The sequence below is a fragment of the Somniosus microcephalus genome, chromosome 8 (assembly GCF_052327205.1).
Source record: "Somniosus microcephalus isolate GS21.2 chromosome 8, FLI_Smic_1.0, whole genome shotgun sequence".
In the NCBI taxonomy this organism is placed as follows: Eukaryota; Metazoa; Chordata; class Chondrichthyes; order Squaliformes; family Somniosidae; genus Somniosus; species Somniosus microcephalus.
Genome location: NC_140994.1, coordinates 51,062,030 through 51,083,284, shown reverse-complemented (window position 1 = coordinate 51,083,284; position 21,255 = coordinate 51,062,030). Strand labels below are relative to the sequence as shown.

Below are 21,255 nucleotides of genomic sequence, written 5' to 3'. Positions count from 1 at the left end.
CCTCACTCACCTGAACACTGGGCATCTCGACCCCTCCAAGACCTCAGACCCACGTCCCGCCTCGAAAACTTTTCGTGGTTTGGAGCTGTCGGGAAGCCCACAAACCAGCAATAAAAATCGCGAATAGGCAAAAAACTACCTGTTAACAGGCAGTTTAATTGCCTTTAATCCCTTCCCGCCTCTGGGAGTCGGGTTCCAGCACTTGTCGGCAACCCGACTCCTATGAAATTGACATGGAGGCGGGTTGGAGGCGGGATGGGGTCGGGACCCCCGGATCTCCGATTTTTATCGCCCGCACGCCTCCAACCCAACTCCAGGGGCTTAGGAAAATCCAGCCCAGAGTGTTCCACAAATCCCACGAAAAGGCAGGCATAGCTAGGACCCATGCGGGTACCCATAGCAACGCCTTTAATTTGGAGGAAATGAGTGGAGTCAAAGGAGAAGTTGTTCAATGTGAGAACAAGTTCAGCCAGGCTGAGCAGGGTGGTGGTGGATGGGGACTGGTTGGGCCTCTGTTCAAAGAAGAAGTGGAGCACCCTCAGGCCATCCTGGTGGGGGATGGAGGTGTAGAGGGATTGTACGTCCATGGTGAAAAGGAGGCGGTTGGGGCCAGGAAACTGTTAAAGTGGCAGAGGGCGTCAGAAGAGTCGCGGATGTAGATTAGAGTGTCCTTCTGGAAAGGGAAACTGAAGAAAAAAATCATAAAACTCTTACTCAATTTGTTCAATGCAAAACAATGAATTCTATTTGTATTAACTACTTTACTCAATGACTTTCCAAACACCCAACAAAAAGACTAAAAAACAAGAAAAAAATAGCACAATTCACCACTGAACTGCCAGACATAGGAATGTAAAGTCTCAAACCCAGTTTCCACTTAGTGCCTTCCAGCAGCAGCTCCAATCCTCAGATTTTCCTTATCACTATTAGATGGACATCTCCACCCGCATGGTGAGAGGACCTACAAAGGATAGTATGGGATATGCCAGCCACCTTGTTGTTCCAGACATCAATGCCCAGTGACACTCATTGGCAATTGCTTAATTCAGAACCTCATGTGCAGAGTTTTACCACATGGTTGCCATGAGGACGACTCCACTTTCCAGCGAGCTGAGCAACAGTTAGGTGTAGACCTCCATCGCTCACTTCATCCCTTTCCTGCTTTTGCTACAAATCTGTTTTGCAGCCTGGTTTGACACTTTGCACATGGGCTGGGTATCATTAGTGGATTGCAAGCCAATTACATTCCTTCAGCCATTGCTAGGGAACTCTAATTACAGGCAGTAATTATTAGTTCCTTGATACGCCAGGTGAATAAGAAGCTGGTTAGAATACTTCCAGGACTGGTAATATGTTTAGACAATGTGCATGAATGGCAAATTCACAGATTCTTCAAAAAAATCTTTCCCAATTTGATCCTCATTCAATCAGTATATGAGCAGGATATAAGGATGATTTTAGCAAAATGACAAAATAGCTGAGTGCATGGGCAGCTGCCTTGCCTGCCCATGGTGCTGGTTGGCAGCATGTGTTTTGCAGCCTCTGGCACAGTTCACCAACTGCTTCCCTGAAGCCTATGGAGTCAGCTCCCCATGGTCATTGCCAGGTAGGTGCACTAAGCCTGCATATATAATTGTTAATAGCATGGTGTGAGGCCAATCCAGTTCTGGTGCCTTCTGATCTGAGGTCATGCCTTATTTCATCTTTTATCACTTAAAACATGAGATACTGTGATTGAGGTGCGATTCAAGCTCTCCCAGCAACAAGGGCACTGCACTTGGTGTAGTGTTCAGTTGGGGGCAATGGCACACTCGTAATTGGTATGAATACTGATATTGTGCTCAATATCACCGCTCTCCCGCTCAGGCCTGAGGTTAAAATAGCAGATCGGGTCCCCAATGACCTCATCGGAGCTTGATCTGCATATTTAAAGAGGACTCTGTCAGCTTGGGGTGGGTGTCCTTGCTGCCTGCAATCTAAAATTGCAACCGGTTAGATCGGGGTGGGAGAGGACTGGGTAAGTCCCCCGCTCCAGATAATTGACCCCAACATGGTTTCCACCAGGTGGGGGAGTTAAAATGGACCCTGATGATTCAACAGTTTCTCTCATTACATAAGCTTTTCCTACATGGTCTGAGCCACAAAACATGGGAAGAAATGTTTAACATCAGCTGAAAATTTGAGATTAGTTCATATTCTAAACATTAGCTGAATTTTTTTTTAAATGCATAAAAGAATTTAAAAATGTTTTTCTACTGCCCTTTTAAATTGCGACTTCCCTTTATTCATGATTATAATGACCACTGGGTGGGACTTCCATCTCAGCATCAAAAAGGATCAGTTAAATGCTTTCATTAGCTGCTGGCATACAAACTTTATAAGGCTCCCAATCAAAGAAAGAGGGAATTATTGGCAGGGGGTGGTACAGCTCAACAGAAATAAGCATGAGATGAATCATCATCAGAGGCCAAGCAGGCCCACTAGCCAAAATATTTCCCTGTCCAGGTTACCTGAACCCCACTGGTGGCAGCCATGCAGCCCAGGGGAAAATTCACCTATAGCTGTCATGGGAAAATGGACAGAAGTTGCAAAATTGAATCAAAGTACGCCAGTAACAAATTCAGTCACTGAATCACTAGCCCTGATAACAATGCACTATGTGTTATACGACATAACACATCTGTCATTATAAAACAGCATATCCCTCAACTTGCTTGAGTAATGCCACACAGGATCCACTAGTACTATATTAAAAATGGTACGTCACTTCCTAGGTCATACTTCAGGCATCGCATTTTGGGAATTACATAGGGGTAGAAAATCTATGGGCGTTCTCCCGCTGTAACTTCGGTGGAATCCATGCAGAAATGGCACTAAAGGCTGCTCTGCACCGTTTCTCTGGAGTTACCGCTGATGTTCCGCCAAACTTTCTGCCGGAGCTCCAGGGTTTCTTCCAATCTTCTGCTGAAGTTATGTGAAAATTCTGGGGGATTTTCTCATCACCAAATTTGTGTGCAGCCGATTGGCTGATACGCATTTTTGTCCAGACCAATGCTCTGGCTGACTGGCTAATTTGGAAATGCAAACCAGACAAATCACTCGAAATAGTTTGTGAATTGCTGAGTAAACACCAGTAAAAAATAGAATTTGTAAAAATATGCAGAAAAAAAATTAACCATAAAATTCCATCTATCAACAGGCAGGCATAGGAGCTTTACCTTGACACTTTCCATTGCCCTAGATAAATGGCCCCATTCATGATTAAGAAGGATCATCACAGCATTGCTGATCCAAGCCCAGGTGTTCAGTGCATCATACACCTAATGGAGCTGAAACACGGCAGCTTTGATCTCCCTTTCATTAATCCCTTGATGTGAGACTTGCTCAGGAAAGGAATATGCCTCATTAGCCTTTTTAAAGGACTCATTTATCTGGCCCACACATTAGAAATATTGTGCTGTAAGGAAATGTGGCAAAGGTTGTGTCTGGCTTAGAGCACAGCAACCTAGCTGCTTCTGTCAAGTGTACTGAAACTTCTGACTTTTATGTGATGATAACTTACTAAGTATCCTTGGAAATTGATTATTTTGATCTACAATGCCCCGGTAAGGTAAGTTATAAGCCATGGGGTCTATCTTTTAGATGTCTTGCATAGTAACACTGGCTTCACAAAGATCACTTGAATAGAATATCCTCTTGTTATCTATAGCAAAGTTAGCAGCACTCGGTTAGTCACTGGTAATGGAGTCATGGCTCTTTTCTGCACAATTCTCCTAGCTGTGCAAAGTCAGTGGCTGTCTGGAATATTGGATGAAATTTTTTTTTATTGTTGGATCCTAAAAGACCAGTGCACTGGGAACCCAGGGAATTGGAACCTAGAATTTCCCATGAGGAGAAATGGTCTGTGTAACTTGTTTCTAATACAAATTGTTTAGTGGGTATACGTCCCCATTCAAGAATCTGAATTGTGCCAGTGTATGAGTACCGGAGCTTATACACAGTGGCGAGACTTTTCTGACAGATCCTTGAACCCATCGGCCCCGATTTTCCCGAAGGTGCGGGGAATTGTCGGGTTCCCCGAATGTCGGGTTCCGACACGAATCTAAATGGGTCAGCCAGCTGCACGCAATTTTCCCTCAATTGGCCAATTAATTTCCAGCGTGTGGGCACCCTTGCTAAGTGTCCAATTCCAGTCAGAAAGCCCCACATTATGATGTCATCATTCGTGGTGCTTTTAAAGTCTCCAGCAAGCTTTTCAACCTCTGCAGGCTTCCCAACCAGTCGTACAGAATGGCAGAGGAGCCTGCACCAGCTGCTGCCAGCGGCAGAGGCCGAGCTGCCGCCAAATTTGACGAGACCTCATTGCAGACATTGGTGGATGGGGTTAGGGCCCACAGGGAGGTCCTCTTCCCTAGCTCAGGGAGGAAGAGGCCTCCCAAAGAGACCAGGGCTGCATGGATGGAGGTGGCTGCAGAGGTCAACTCTCAGGGAGTCACCCGTCGGACCTGGCTGCAGTGCAGGAAGCGCTTCCATGACCTTCACCGCACAGGAAAAGTAAGTATGAAGTTTCCATCACCCTCAACCTGATCCCCATTGCCTTTCCCCAACAGCACTCAGCTTCAACAATCACTTCCTCCACATCCCACTTCACAGTCACATCCATGCACCCTTACCCATTCCCTCTCTCTCTATGCTCACATTCACATAACTATTCCACCATGCAGCCCTCACACTGCCTCTCACTCTGATGCTGGGAACACAACTGACAACACACAGGGAGGGCCCTTGGTCTTGCAGCCTTACACCATCTTTGTCTCCTTCTAAGTATCTATGCTATGCAATCTCTACACTCACTCCTGCAATCTCACTCAAACTCCACTTGTCTCCATCATTGCAGGAAAAGAGAGCTCACAATAGGAGAGAGCGAGCGAGGACTGGAGGAGGACCACCCCCCAGTGGGAGGGGGTGGATCCAGTTGTCATGGTCCATGTTGGTACAAACGACGTAGATAGGACTAGGAAGCCGGTTCTGTTAAAGGAGTATGAGCAGCTAGGGGTCAAATTAAAAAACAGAACCTCAAGGGTAATAATCTCTGGATTATTACCTGAGCCACGAGCGAATTTGGCTAGGACAAATAAAATTAGAGAGTTAAATGCGTGGCTCAAAGACTGGTGTGGGAGAAATGGGTTTTGCTTCCTGGGACACTGGCACCAGTACTGGGGCAGGAGGGAGCTGTTCCGTTGGGACGGGCTTCACTTGGCCAGTGCTGGGGCTAGAGTCCTGGCGGATCATATAACTAGGGCTGTAGAGAGGGCTTTAAACTAACTAGTGGGGGGGAGGTTCCTAGAGAGCAAATAATAAAAATGACAACAGAGAAGGTCATAGACTTAGGTAGCAGTGGGGAAATTAAAAACCAGAGCGTGTCAGGAAGGGGCAGAAGGTATGGAGTAAAAGGTAAAATAATAAAAAGGGCAAAAGCAGGAACTAAGTGTCACAAAACACATTTGAAAGTTCTCTATCTGAATGCACGTAGCATTCGTAACAAAATAGACGAGTTAATGGCACAAATAACTACATATGGGTATGATCTTGTGGCCATTACAGAAACATGGCTGCAGGGTGACAATGCCTGGGAATTAAACATACCAGGTTATTTAACGATCAGGAAGGACAGGCAGGAAAGAAGGGGAGGTGGGGTGGCTATGTTAATAAAGGAAGGAATCACTGTAATACAGAGAAATGATATTGGGTCAAAAGATCAGGAAAATGAAACAGTTTGTGTTAAGTCTGTGTGTCCCAGTTATGCTTATTATAAATCACTGGACACAGACCACAAGAAGAACTTTTAACAGGTCTTTACTATTCGGAGGTCAGGGCTGAACTGCCCAGCAAATCCCTGCACAACGTTTATATACCGGTGTGGTCACCACCGGTATTACAGTATACAGCAGCCAAGAGAAAGTAGTACATCTCTTAAGGTAGTTCTCTTAAGGTGGAACAGGTTACATACACCACAATCCTCCCTTTTTAGCTTAACAGTTATATCCCCATTTAACATAACATAATAACATATAGATATATATATATACAACTTCATGCAAAACAGTTCAAAGATTCAGTCTCTGAGGAGGCCTCCTGATTCGAGTTGGATAACGCCTTTCAGGGGTCTCTGATTCTCGTTGCTGGGGTGACTCATCTAGTTGATCTCTTATGGATTGGACATCATCCTCAGGTACATTCACTTCTGAGGTAGATGCTTCAGGTTCACTAACTTCTTCCACGGTTGTCTCTGCCGTAACCCTGGGTTCGACCCTTGTTCTCGATTCTACCAGTTGGTCAGCATGACGCCGTATTACATTTTCACCAATATCTACCGTGTACATCAGGGGTCCTTGTCTGGCCCGAATTGTTCCAGATTGCCATTTCTCGTTTTTATAGTCCCGGGCTAACACTGGTTGTCCTATTTCGAAACTCCGAGTGGTCTTGTTATTTATATGCTGGAACTGTTTGTTTTCAACTTCCCTCCGCACATTTGGTTTTAACAAGTCCAACCTGGACCGCAACCTCCTGTTATAGAACATCATGGCAGGACTTTGGTTTGTCACTGCATGAGTGGCGTTTCGATATGCCAGTAGGAATTTGTCCACCTGTGTTGTAGTGGAATCTGATCTTCGCTCATGGCCTTTATTGCTTTTTTTGAACGTTTGTACAAATCTCTCGGCCAACCCGTTTGTAGCCGGATGATATGGGGCAGAGGTATAATGTTTCACCCCATTCTTCTTCATGAATTTCTGGAATTCTTCTGACACGAACTGCGGTCCGTTGTCTGAACATATTTGTTCCGGCAATCCATTTCTTGCAAATATCGTTCTTAGCACCGCGATCGTCTTTTCCGAGGTAGTGGTAGTCATCTTAATCACTTCTGGCCATTTAGAATGTGCGTCCACCGCAATTAAAAACATGGAGTCCATGAATGGACCAGCAAAGTCAATACGTACACGTTGCCATGGGGTTGAAGGCCATTCCCATGGATGCAGTGGTGCAATCGGAGGTGCATTTTGCACTTTTTGGCACCCTGAGCAGCTTTTCGTCAGATCCTCTATCTGTTGGTCGATACCCGGCCACCACACATAAGCCCTAGCAAGGCTTTTCATCTTGACTCCCCCCAGATGACCTTCATGCAACTCGAATCAGGAGGCCTCCTCAGAGACTGAATCTTTGAACTGTTTTGCATGAAGTTGTATATATGTTATTATGTTATGTTAAATCGGGATATAACTGTTAAGCTAAAAAGGGAGGATTGTGGTGTATGTAACCTGTTCCACCTTAAGAGAACTACCTTAAGAGATGTACTACTTTCTCTTGGCTGCTGTATACTGTAATACCGGTGGTGACCACACCGGTATATAAACGTTGTGCAGGGATTTGCTGGGCAGTTCAGCCCTGACCTCCGAATAGTAAAGACCTGTTAAAAGTTCTTCTTGTGGTCTGTGTCCAGTGATTTATAATAAGCATAACTGGGACACACAGACTTAACAGTGGCGACGAGTCCGATCTTACCCTGCGGCAGTTTTACATCCAAGGCAGCTTCGTCCTCAGAACGGGCGTCGAGAAGAGGCATCCGCCCTCATCATCCTGCTGAGCACCATCGCACGGGAGGCATCGAGAAGCCGGGTTAAAAAGAAAAATTCTGACCACGAAGCCCTCCATCAGCGACAGGCAGTGATCATCCCTTCTACCACGGTGGTGGGTAAGCCGATCAGCGACACGAGCAGAAAGTCGGCCGCGTTGACTGTGGAGTGGGGGAGGGAAAACGGAGGAAAAAGGGTGGAGAACTTGACCACGGCCGGTGAAAAGGGCCAGGCTGCAATCGAGGCCGAGAGGCGCAGCGACTGGGGCAGCTTAAGGCACGAGAGCCGCGGAGAACTCAAACGCAGCCGGTGTAAAGGACCGGCCTGCATGCGGGGCTGAGAGGCACAACAGCAGGGGAAGCGTGAATGCCCACGGGAACCGCGGGGGAGTAAAAGCAGCGTCGGGGAATTGAGAACCGCTGGGGAGGCGAGAACGGCAGCAGCATGGCAATCGCCATTGCAGCCAGCGGGGGAAGAAGGCAAACGCGGGAATCCGCCATTGTAGTCGGCGGGGGAAGAAGATGAGCATGCTAAGCTTGAATAAAGGAGACTATGAAGGTATGAGAGCGGAATTGAGTAGAGTGGATTGGGAAAATAGATTAAAGGGTAAGACGATACATGATCAGTGGTGTACATTTAAGGAGTTATTTTACAACTCCCAAAAAAAATATATTCCACTGAGAAGAAAAGGGTGTAAAAGAAAAGACAGCCATCCGTGGCTAAGTAAAGAAATTAAGGATAGTATTCGACTAAAAACAAGGGCATATAAGGTAGCCAAATCTAGTGGGAGGATAGAGGATTGGGAAAACTTTAAAAGACAGCAAAAAATAACAAAAAGATTGATTAAGAAAGGGAAGATAGATTATGAAAGTAAATTAGCAAAAAATATAAAAACAGATAGTAAGAGTTTTTATAGTTATATAAAAAGAAAAAGGGTGGCTAAAGTAAATGTTGGTCCCTTAGAGGATGAGACCGGGAAATTAATGGTGGGAAATATGGAGATGGCAAAAACACTGAATGAATATTTTATATCAGTCTTTACAGTAGAAGACACTAAGAATATCCCAACACTGGACAAACATGGGGCTATAGGGGGGGAGGAGCTAAACACGATCAAAATCACTAAGGAAGTGGTACTCGGTAAAATAATGGGACTCAAGGCGGATAAATCACCTGGACCTGATGGCTTACATCCTAGGGTCTTGAGGGAAGTGGCGGTAGGGATTGTGGATGCATTGGTAATAATTTTCCAAAACTCCCTGGACTCAGCAAAGGTCCCGGCAGACTGGAAAACTGCTAATGTAACACCCTTATTTAAAAAGGGCAGTAGACAGAAGGCTGGAAACTATAGACCGGTTAGCCTAACATCTGTGGTTGGTAAAATTTTGGAGTCCATTATTAAGGAGACAGTAACAGGACATTTGGATAATCATAATTTAATAGGACAAAGTCAGCATGGTTTTATGAAGGGGAAGTCATGTTTGACAAATTTGCTGGAGTTCTTTGAGGAAGTAACATAGGGTGGATAAAGGGGAACCAGTGGACGTAGTGTATTTAGACTTCCAAAAGGCATTTGACAAGGTGCCACACAAAAGATTATTGCTTAAGATAAAAAATCACGGGATTGGGGGTAATATTCTGGCATGGATAGCGGATTGGCTATCTAACAGAAGGCAGAGAGTTGGGATAAATGGTTCATTCTCAGAATGGCAATCAGTAACTAGTGGTGTTCCGCAGGGGTCGGTGCTGGGTCCCCAACTCTTTACAATCTATATTAACGATTTGGAGGAGGGGACCGAGTGTAACATATCAAAGTTTGCAGATGATACTAAGATGGGAGGGAAAGTAATGTGTGAGGAGGACATAAAAAACCTGCAAGGGGACATAGACAGGCTAAGTAAGTGGGCAGAGATTTGGCAGATGGAATACAATACTGGAAAGTGTGAGGTTATGCACTTTGGCAGGAAAAATCGTAGAGCAAGCTATTATCTTAATGGCAACAAACTTGAAAGTACTGAAGTACAAAGGGATCTGGGGGTCCTGGTGCACGAAACTCAAAAGGTTAGTATGCAGGTGCAGCAAGTGATTAAGAAGGCCAATGGAATGTTGGCTTTCATTGCTAGGGGGATAGAATACAAAAATAGGGAGGTATTGCTTCAGTTGTACAAGGTATTGGTGAGACCGCACCTGGAATACTGCATACAGTTTTGGTGTCCATACTTAAGAAAAGACATACTTGCTCTCGAGTCAGTACAAAGAAGGTTCACTCGGTTAATCCCGGGGATGAGGGGATGGACATATGAGGAGAGGTTGAGTAGATTGGGACTCTACTCATTGGAGTTCAGAAGAATGAGAGGTGATCTTATTGAAACATATAAGATTGTGACGGGGTTGGATCGGGTGGATGCGGGGAGGATGTTCCCGATGATGGGTGAAACTAGAACTAGGGGGCATAGTCTTAGAATAAGGGGCTGCTCTTTCAAAACTGAGATGAGGAGAGACTACTTCACTCAGAGGGTGGTAGGTCCATGGAATATGCTGCCCCAAAAAGCTGTAGAAGCTACATCATTACATAAATTTAAAACAGAAATAGACAGTTTCCTAGAAGTAAAGGGAATTAAGGGTTACGGGGAGCGGGCAGGAATTTGGACATGAGTCTAGGTTCAGATCGGACATGGCCCTGTGGGTAGCGGAGCGGGCCCAGCGGCCGTGTAGCCTGATCCTGCTCCTATTTCGTGTGTCTAATTCTGTTAGATTCAGGAGATGGTTCTGTGATAGTAGATTGGCGGTTAGGATCAGATCAGCCATGATCTTATTAAATGGCGGAGCAGGCTCGAGGGGCCGATTGGCCTACTCCTGCTCCTATTTCTTATGTTCTTATGTTGAATCGCCCACCTGACCCCCTGGGAGGAAGCAGTGATGGAGATTGCTGGGGCTGCGGAAGCTGGGGCAGGAGAGACAGGAGCAAGCCCGCAAGCTGGTGACAGAATAGTTTCCCATCTCTCTCATTGACATAGCATGAGTTGCTGATATGATTCTGAAGCTACATCATTAGGACTTATGAGCATCTGCCAAATCCAATGTGCAAGTAGCCTTGGCATCACATTTCTAACGCTTTCCTTTACTCCCCCACAGGATCATCCGGAGCCCCCATCGCCACTGCCGAGGACGAAGAGGCTTTGCAGCCAGACTCCTCAGAGGAAGCTCCAGCCTCTGAGGGTGCAGCGTCAGCAGAAGTAAGCGCACCCAGCACCAGCGCAGACACTCACACCTCGGTGCGGCCTTCGGGACATAGAGTAGTGTTGTCACCTGGTGTTTCACAAGTGAGCATCAGCAGATTGTGGAGACAGGGACAGCAGTGGAGAGTCCTCGTCGGAGGGCGCAGGCCTCTGCCAGCTCAGCTCAGCTGCATGTCGACCCTATGCCTCTGGGTCCATCCGCAAGAGAGGAGGTGATGGATCTCCATGCACAGATGCGGGAGTCTCTGGCAGGTTTTGTCTCCAGGGTCGCTGCGAGTGTGGAGCGAATGGAGGAGTCCATGGCGAGCATGAGCATAGCTTTATTGGAGTCATTGGCGCATGAAAGCATCACCACGGAAAGGATGGCTACCTCCATGGTAAGGCTGGCTACCGCCGAGGAGAGGAGGGCTGCAGCCGAGGAGAGGAGGGCTGTGGCCAAGGAGAGGAGGGCTGCAGCCGAGGAGAGGAGGGCTGCAGCCGAGGAGAGGAGGGCTACGGCCATGGAGGAGCTTAGTCGCCAGGGTATCGAAAACATGGTGAGTGCTCAGAATAGAATGACATCTCTTGAGGAGCGATGGGCATCGATTGAGCACCGAAACCAGATCTTCATGGAAGTCCCTCTGAGCAGGACTTCCAGTGCAGAGATGGGTCCCCACAGCCCCCCTGATGTGCAGCAAGGTGCTCTCCAGGCACTTGCAGGCGTTGAGGGGGAGCTGACCCATGAGAGGGAGGTTGTTGGCACACCTCAAGGAAGTGGGCGCTCCTCTCCACGCGCTCACACTTCCATGCCACTTCAGAGCCCTCGGTCAGAGCTCCGCCAGAGTCCACACCCAGGTGAGATAGGAGTCTCAAGCCTTGCACAGCCGCAGGAGCAGCAGACTGCTGGCGAGCCCTCACAGGCTCGCCACCTCAGAGGACGCCCGCCAAAGGTGTCAAGACAGGAGCAGCAGGAAAGTGAGCAAGGGGCCTCCACATCTGCTGAAGCCACAGGGGTACCACTACGTAGGAGCATGCGTAAGAGAAAAATAAAGCACCACTAATCACAAGGGTAGTCACTTGGGTGAAAAGTCTTGTAAATAGTTTTAATGCCATCAGTTTCCTGTACATTAAAAATCTGGTGGCAACTGCTGCAGTTATGGCGTCTGTCATTTGGCGAATGGGGATATCACATTGAGGCCTTAGGATAACTTGCAGATGTCAGCAGGCTGGTCAAATAGGTAGAAATGCACAGGCATGGGCCACTGTCCATCGTCAGTTAAGAAGCAGCGAGGCTGCAGTGTTTGATGTACCAGGCTACGCAAATCTGCCCAGGATGAGTGCGTTCCTTGCATTCCGCCCAGCAATGTTCTCGTGCACTGGTGCCGCTGGTTGACGGGCCTCTGCAGGATGCTCGTTTCCGTCCTCCTCCTCCTCCTTCTCAGCATCATCCTCAGCATCATCCTCATCCGAGGCGGCTCTGTGAGGAGCCTCTTGGTCCTGCGGAATCGGCAAACCACGACGCTGTGCCATGTTGTGAAGCACACAGCATACCACGCCGATTTGGGAGACCCTAGCTGATGAGTACTGTAGGGCTCCACCTAATCTATCGAGGCATCTGAAGCGCATCTTTAGCAATCCGATGGCTTGCTCGATAATGCATCTGGTGGAAATGTGGCTGGAATTGTAGCACTCCTCAGCTTCGTTGGCTGGTCTCCTCAACGGCGTCATTAGCCAAGACCGCAGGGGATATCCCTTGTCTCCAAGTAGCCATCCCTGAAGTTCGTTTGGCGGACTGAATAGCGGAGGCACAGTAGACTGGCGCAGTATGAAGGAGTTATGGCAGCTGCCAGGGTACTTGGCACAAACATGCAAAATCACCTTCTTGTGGTCACATACCAGCTGAACGTTAAGGGAGTGGAAGCCCTTGTGGTTGACAAAAACTCCTGGATTGCGGTGGGGTGCCCTAAGGGCCACATGTGTGCAGTCAATGATGCCCTGCACCCTTGGAAAGTCTGCCAGCTGAGCTAATCCAAGCGCTCGCGCCCTCACACTTGCGCGATCCCTGGTGAAATGGATGTGATTGTGCGCGAGGGCAAAGAGGGCATCGGTGACCTGTTTGATGCAAGTGTGTGCGGCCGCCTGGGAGATGCCGCTGATGTCTGCTGCTGATCCCTGGAAGGAGCCTGAGGCATAAAAGTTGAGTGCGGTGGTGACTTTGATGGCCACTGGTAAGGAGTGTCGACCTGGTGCTCTGGGCTCCAGGTCTTGCTGGAGCATTGCGCAGATGTCAGTCACTACCTCTCGCGAAAGTCGGAGCCGCCTTTGGCACTGCTGCTCAGTCATGTTGAGATAGCTCACCCTGTGTCTGGAGACCCTGTTTGGGGGGTATCTCCTGCACCGACGGCCTTCCATGTGCTGGCCCCTTCTGGCCTGTGCTGCCTCAGGTGGCTGAGCTGCAGTCTGTCACTCCTGCTGGTGCTGCTGTTGCTGGTGCTGCTGGTGCTGCTGTTGCTGGAGCTGCTGTTGCTGGAGCTGCTGCAGCCTCCTCTGCTGTTGGAGATCCTCTAATGCCAGGAAGGGAAGGAACAAAAGGCCTCCCATGCTTCTGGCAGATGCCTCCGTTGAGGAAGCGCTGAGTGAGGGTGATGAGAGGGGCTTCCCAGGAGCTCACACTGGAGAAGTGTGTGAGGCTCCAACCTTCCACAGCTGTGCCTAAGCCTTCAACAAGTTGCCCCAAGCCTGGAGCCACAAGGTCCTGCAGCCTACCAATGCTGTCTGACTAAATCTCTTCATTCCTGATTGACCTGCAGCTGAAAATAAGCAAGCCAACATTGTTCACGCCAGGTTTCATCAGCGGTGTTCCCACCAGGCATGGTTTACGTGGGGAATGGCTGAAAATTGCAAGGGCCCCTTAAAATTGGATTACAGCTGCCAATTATTGATCATTAGGCTCCCGCCGACCAGTCCCGCCGGCTGCGGGCGGGACTGATTTGGGTCGCGCTGAAACACCGGGGCGAAAGTCGGGCGGGGCGGGGAATCGGGCGGGGGGGGATGGTCGCGACCCCTTATTTCTGTGATTTTCAGCCCCCGCCCGCCTGAAAGCCCGCCCGACGGCTCCGGGAAAATCGGGGCCATCCTGTTTCAATTCTTAAGAAGTTCTATATTTTACTTTTATATAAATTTGTATCTTAGCCCAAACACTGGAATGATTGCAGTGGAAGCCATGGCTGCTGTGTTTGTTCAGATTTAATTTGTCTTTTGTCTCTTGAGCAGTCCTGATTTTTGTCACCCCTCCATTGGCGGCTGTGCCTTCAGCTGTCTAGGCCCTAAGCTATGAACTCCCTCCTTAAACCTCTCTGCCTTGCTACCTCTCTCTCCTCCTTTAAGACACTCCTTTAAACCTAACTGTTTGACCAAATTTTTGGTCACCTGCCCCAATATCTCCTTATGTGGCTCGGGGTCGAATTGTGTCTGATAACGCTCCTGTGAAGCACCTTAGGACGTTCTACTACTTTAAAGGCACTAGATAAATGTAAGTTGTTGTTGTCTCAGCTTGAGAAATAGTAGGCAAGGCAAAATACACTCTGTATTAAAGCAATGCATATTACTGCCAAATTTAAACTTGTTCTGTTAGCAACATTTATTTTTAAGTAATTGGTTTTTGACTTAATAAATGAACAACTATATAAACCATCTGGGATCTGAACCTAATTAAATCAAATCTTGTTTGATTAGACTTTGTTTGTTAAAGTTGTTTATATCTGTAATTCCTTTTGCCTCTTTTTTGATTGTAAAAAAAGTCTTCTGTTTTTATTTTCCATTATGTCAACTTAGATATCAAGAGTTGGATTTCCCTCAGATTGAAAGATTAGTAGGGGAAACCACTGGAAGCCCACAGGATTTTCCTGGGATAGTCCACATTTCATATGCAGGATTGGATTCCTGCAGGAATTCCACTTCTGACTGGCCAGTAGTGAGAATTCCATCACACTCCTGCCTTGGCCTTGTATATGGTGGACTGGCATCGAGGGGTTGAGATGAGCCACTTGTCGCAGAGTACTCAGTCAGTGCCCTGTTCTTGTAGCCACAGTGTTGATATGGCTGATCCAGTCCAATGTCTCGTCAGTTGGGACTCCCAAAATGTTGATTGTAGGGCGCTTGGTGATGGTATTGTAGTAGAAAGACACAAAGAGATGGCTGGGCTTTCTCTTGTTCAAGATGATCATTACCTGCCACTTACATGGTGCAAATGTTACCTGCCACTTGTCATCCCAAGCCTGGATGTTATTCAACTCCTACTGCAGGGTGGCATGGGCTGCTTCATTATTGGAAGAGTTGTGAATGAAGCTGAATACTGTGGAATTATCAGCAAACAACTCTTATGATGGCGCGAAGGTCATGATTAAGCAGCTGAAGGTGGTTAGGCTGAGGCCACATTCCCAAGGAACACCTGCAGTGCTGTCCTGGGACTGTGATGACTGGCTTCCAATAACCATAACCGACTTCCTGTGCATCACGTATAACTCCAGCCACCGGAGGGTTTTCGTTTATTTTTTAATAATCTTCCTTAATCTTTATTCTTGTTGCAAAGAGAAAGATTGTCCACTAGTGGCAAAGAAGTATCATGATGGCGGAGATGGGGGTGGAGAGGAATGACAACAACCAGGCCCTTAAGCATGCATGAGGACAAATCTCTTTAACTCCTTGGTAGACACATGGTGGAGATGATGGGAGATGGGGAAATTGAAGGAGAGCTACCAGGACAGGTTGGTAATGGTATGAATCATCTAAAGTATAGTACAGTGAGTTTTTACTGTCTTCAGATATTCAACTTAATTGTAAAGCCTTATGTCATTACTTAGCCACATGTGAGAGTCCATCCTCCTAAAAGTATTCCATTTTTTTATCCTCCTAATGATGGTCTGATTGAAGATTATCAGTCTGACGAACAGCCTGGCAACTATGAATCCACAGCTCCTGATCCAACCTCACTGATTCTGCTGGAGCCCCCAAAGACTGAGGTGACATTTGTCTTATTGAAGTTGCTGTTCTTCTAGGACCCTCTCTGACTACACCTCTCCTACACTTGCAAAGCTTATTCACAGATAAATCTACTCGAAAGGATGCAAATAGCAAGAAAGAAGATGCACATAGCATCAGTGAGCAGAAGTAGCTGAGAGGCAAAGAGGAAGAGCCAGCTGTGTCTCATCAGAGGGAGGAGAAACAATTGCCCTTGGCTAAGGAGCCTAGAGACCTGAATCTCAGGGGCCCAGATTTCAAGTTTCAAATGATCAGGAAGCATCAATCTCATGTTCAGGCAGTGAAGATAGTTTCCACACATGTGGTGGTGATAATGGATTGGCTGGAGGGATTCACTATCAACATCTACAACACTGTGCAGGAAGTTTGCCAGGCCATGTAGAACAGCCTGGGAACTGTGGCAATCCAAGAGACGTCTGCAGCAACAAGTTCATCATGAGGGCAATTATGACTTCTGTAAGCATCCCTTCCCCCGTGCCCAACACGAGTAGGCAGCCACTGGAGATTCCAATTCATGGACAGGCGGCTGTAGAAGATGTACTCAAAATTATGCTGCTGCCCACCTGGCCCATGCAAATGAGATGTCTCCCGCTGACCCCACTAACTCTAACAGGGTCAGCACCGTCAGGATCATAACTCGAGGAATTTTGAGGACATTATGTCTGGAGGAGATTTGAATGATGCATCTTCTATTAAATATTCTTACCAACTCCTGGAGAAAATATGATTTTCATAATCTATGTAAGCTACAGCATTCCAATTGGACAAAAGTTGTCTCTTGATTTGAATCATCATGCAACTATACTGAAACGTAAACAGTTATTACTAAGTGAACAAATAAGTAAAATAAATCACTGCAGATTAATTCTGCGTACTCCAGAAGACTTCTTCTTACCCCTCGCTCCAGAAGCATATCCCGGAAATGATTTATACGTTCTTCTAAAGGAACAACTGTCCTGTGTGGAGTATTTTCCAGATTTTTTCCATCCATTTCTTCCTTTGCTGGATTAGCAATCTCTGGCTGTTCAGTTCTTTAAAAAAAATATGATTTTCATAATATTGATTTGAATTAACGGTAAAAACATATGGTTATATTTTCTACTTTTAGAAGCAGTAACAAATCGAAATCTTGCCGATTTCCATTTTCTACTGGATGCATTTGTACAGCAGCATTTCACTAGCCTCAGTGCAGTGCCAGAATTCCGGCCAATCACAACTTGCTCATTTCATGCTAAGGAATCAGACCTGGGATATGGAGAAAAAAGGTCACAGCCTCAAGCACACCCAAGTTCAGCCAATGACATTACAATAAATAGGAACCTGCCTTGCCAGAGCTAAGCAACAGGTATGAACCCCTTTCACTAAAGGCAAAGCCTCTGAAATTAGTAAAAACCATAATCCTCAATAAGTAAAACTGCTCTTACTTTCTTGTTCAGGACGGTTAGAAATGCAGACACCAGTTCCTTGCAGTACTGTGTGTATTTGCTAGGGTTGCCAACCCTCCAGGATTGCCCTGGAGTCTCCAGGAATTAAAGACTAATCTCCAGGACACTGCTGCGAGCAACCCAGGAGAAAAAAAACACAGCGGCAGTAAAAAAAAGTTGTGACTCTTTTAAAATTCTCTTTGCACACTTCTGTTTACTAGTTCTAAAATATTGGACATGGGAAAAAAAAGGCTGTTTGACGGAGTCAAGAATCATCCAATCGGGTAATGGAGAGTCTATTTATTTTCCAATTGGTGTGGGAAGGCAGGGCACCGTGAGTGTGGACATGCCGGGCGACCAATGGCAATAGTGCGGGGGTGGGGGCGTTGGAGGCAGGGCGTCAATGATGACACCTCCAGGAATACATCCAACCAGAGTTGCCAACCCCAGTGTGTGCTGCAGTTACAGGTTGTTGTGGATGATAGCTCCTAAGGCCATTCTGGACACCTGAACATTAATTCTCATTGCTGCAACGCTATTTGCACACCCAGGTGATCAGTCAATGCAACATTCTCCAGCTCTGTAGGTGAGAGGAAAACTCCCTGGTTGTTTTCATCTCCCTCCGCTGGAATCTGAAAAATCTTTTTCCATAAAACAAGGCTTAACAAATTGTCACTGTTAGCACACACTTTTATGACTGGACTGGAAATGTGGAATAGAGGTGATAATGGAGTAAACTGCCTATATCTGGTTTCCTGTTATTTTTAGCACACTTCTCCATGGGCGGAGCAGTTATTAGAATTCGTTAGAAAATATAGCCATTAGGTTATGAGATTAAACAAACTTACAGAAAGGGAGTTATAAAAATTCCTGCCTGCGTTAGATGTGAATTACCAGAATCAGGCCAGTGGAAACTGCAGTGGTATCATGCTGTGGTATGGTATGTGTCTTTAGTTACTTATATATTATGCATTAGCAAACTTTACAGAATAAGGATTGTGCCAACAGTGCTTTTTACAGTCAATGGCACCTTCATGCATCATTTATATTAGCATTATTTTTAATTCAACATTATGAAACTTCATTAGAATGTCACAAACTTAATGGAAAACTAGTCTTTTATTTATATGGCTGTCTATTATTGTATTTTGTTTCAGCAAGCCTAACCACGATAATGTAAGAAAGTTCCAGATCCTTTGCTTGGGTTTAAGATTCAGATACAAAAATACTAGAGTATCCACTACAGGATAGTGGTTACCCTTTACTGGAGAATTATTGCACTCTTATGGCTGCGCATTCAATTATTTGAGATTGTAACAGCACCCTGAAAAGTTAATCTAATTCAAAGCTGAGATGGGTATGTTCATGCATAAACATGTGGTTAGTCTGTGGAAATTCCTGAAAAACGTGAACACGAGAGACCAATCTGACAGTATGAAAAACATTGGCCCGGGATTTGCTTTGGGTAATGACAGTGAACCAACAGTGTTCACTGTCATTACTCCCTTAACTTCAGGATTTAGCGCATGTGCATCTAAATGCGGAAATCCTGAAGTTGCGGTCAGTAATTCACTGCTCTAACATTGGCTGTGCTGTGGCTACAGCGCCCCCCACCTCCCCCCATAGCTGGCAATCAGTGTAATCAGTGAAAGCAGTGAAACTGACGAAAACTTTGGCTTTTCCAAGGTAATATCGCTGTTAAATACTCCATTAAATGTTAAGGAGGGGTTTTAATAGCTTATTTACTGGTAAACAAACGTTCTGGCCCTGAAAAAATATGTCTTATATTTGTAGAGTGTCAAATTTCTGCATTGAGATAAAAATTACAATTTTTAAAAAACTTTAAAAAATAAATTTAAGAAAAAAGATTTGTTCCTGATATTTCAGCTTCTACCTTATCCCAATGTGAGAGTCCCAATCTTTATTTCGCTCTCTGTCACATTTTTTAAAAGTCCGGATAAAAGCAGTTTCTCATTTCCTGGTCTCCAGTCTGTGAGAATTCTGCAATGTGATTGGCTGCTTAGACAGCTTGTTGACATCACAGCAGCATTGCACTAGGACTTCCCATTAGAGCGCTGAAATCAATTGATTGTGAGATCGCTGTGGGCAGCTTTCTTCGGGGCCAGCGGAGAACGCCTTTGCTTCACCGCTGACCGCAAATTACAGACCTGTCGGATTAATACTGAGCTACATTCATATGAGTCACTGTAAAAGTTAATTGTTGTTAATATTTATTACAACATATAAGAATTCTATGACATTCTTAACACTTGACCTCACCAAATCCTAAATTGGGCAAATATCCAAGCATGCTAATCAACTGCTCCAATCATCAGTTGTAACTTATTATGTAGAAGACATAAATGCCTACTGCACGCCGCAGGAATCTAATTAAACAAATGTTGTGCACAATTAAAATGCAGTTTTGGTCAGAGGGCATATTATGATACCTATGACAAGAAGCATTGTACTTAACACGACAAAGGTAATGATTAACTCATTACTGGACTAGTTCTGATCATGAAAAAGCTCTCAGCACACCACTAGGTCTACTTGTCAAAGTTTATTAATTTGTGACATTTTTCATTTTGTGAAATTTATCTTTGACTAGCATCCAAATTATTCACAAAACGATGGACAATTGTAATATTCTATTGTTTATACAAAACAACGGCCCTGAATTTGGGGTCGGTATGATGGTGTACTCATACCGCCTTTCAAACTGACTGCAATTTCAGGAAATCCCCAAGTTGCAGTCTGTTAATGACAGCTCCAAAACCGACTGTGCTGTGCTCCCCCCCCCCAATAGAGCCGCAATCAGTGAAATCTCGTAAATCATTGAAACTGCGGCTCTTCTGCAGTAATACCGCTGTTAAATTCCCCACTAAAAGTTACACCCAAAGGGATTAGGTGCAACTGGGGTTTTAACAGCGTATTGACTGCTAAAACATGTTAAGGGCCTGGAAAACTAATTTTAAATTTGTGCAGTGTGAAATTTGTCCATTTTAATAAAAATTAAAATTAAGAAACTTTTCAAAAAATTTTTATTTCATTTTTAAGTTTGTCCATCTTTATTTTAGGTTTGCCTTTTCCCCATGTGAGAACTCCAATCTTTCTTTTGCTCTCTCTTAAAAGGTTACAATTTTAAGGGCCTCCTCACTTCTTTGTTCACTGTCTGTGAGAATTCTGCCTTTTGATTGGCTGCTTAGACAGCCTGTTGACGTCACAGCAATTCGAACAAGGGAATTCCCATTAAGTTCCATTGAATTGAATTCAAGGTTGGAAAACCCGAAGTTCTCGACACAGATTTGAGATCCCTGTGCGGAGCGTACTTCGTGGCCAGCAGTGAACACCTTCGCTTCACCGATGGCTGCAAATTCCGGGCCAATAAAGTACAAACAAATTCTGCCCTGATTTTATTTTCTTGAAACATAAATGTAGAATTGTGTAGGTACAAGGGTTAAGGAAACTGTTAGTTTATTTGCTAATATTGTTGATGCATTTTATGACTTCTCACGCTGTTACCTCTTTTTAATTGATCCATCAACAGAGAAACACATTTGCACGTGCCCTTTGTTTTAAGGAGGCATAATTAATAAAAGACATAAAACATAAAGTCTGATTTCAACAGAACCTAAAGGAAACTTATAAAACTAAATCATAATGTTGGATGCCAGTCATTACAAGGAATATTTAATTCTATTTTTCTCAACTTAGGAAAGGTGAAAGATATATTTGCATTCCATGAATTATATTCTGCTCTCCTGTCTGGGACCATTCCCATTAGAATTGTTCTGAAAGAGTTCTGCCACATTCATTATCTGCTGTAAACGGCAGACACCACAGAACTAAAATAATTACTCGACTAAAACGAAACACATATAATGTGTATGTGTAAGCCACACTATTAAATGTTAATGCCCTCAACCTGTGGTGAAGATA

General features: G+C 45.4%; 1 protein-coding gene across 1 annotated transcript in view; it reads right to left on the bottom strand.

The window, feature by feature from the left end:
- tcerg1l (transcription elongation regulator 1 like) overlaps positions 1-21,255 on the bottom strand; it is a gene marked incomplete at its 5' end in the record, with an annotated part of 294,947 nt that overhangs the window by 154,321 nt on the left and 119,371 nt on the right. Inside the window, one exon of the mRNA XM_085994022.1 lies at positions 16,785-16,920. Within this exon, the coding sequence (XP_085850148.1) occupies positions 16,785-16,920 (136 nt within the window). The remainder of the gene's footprint in view (positions 1-16,784; positions 16,921-21,255) is intronic.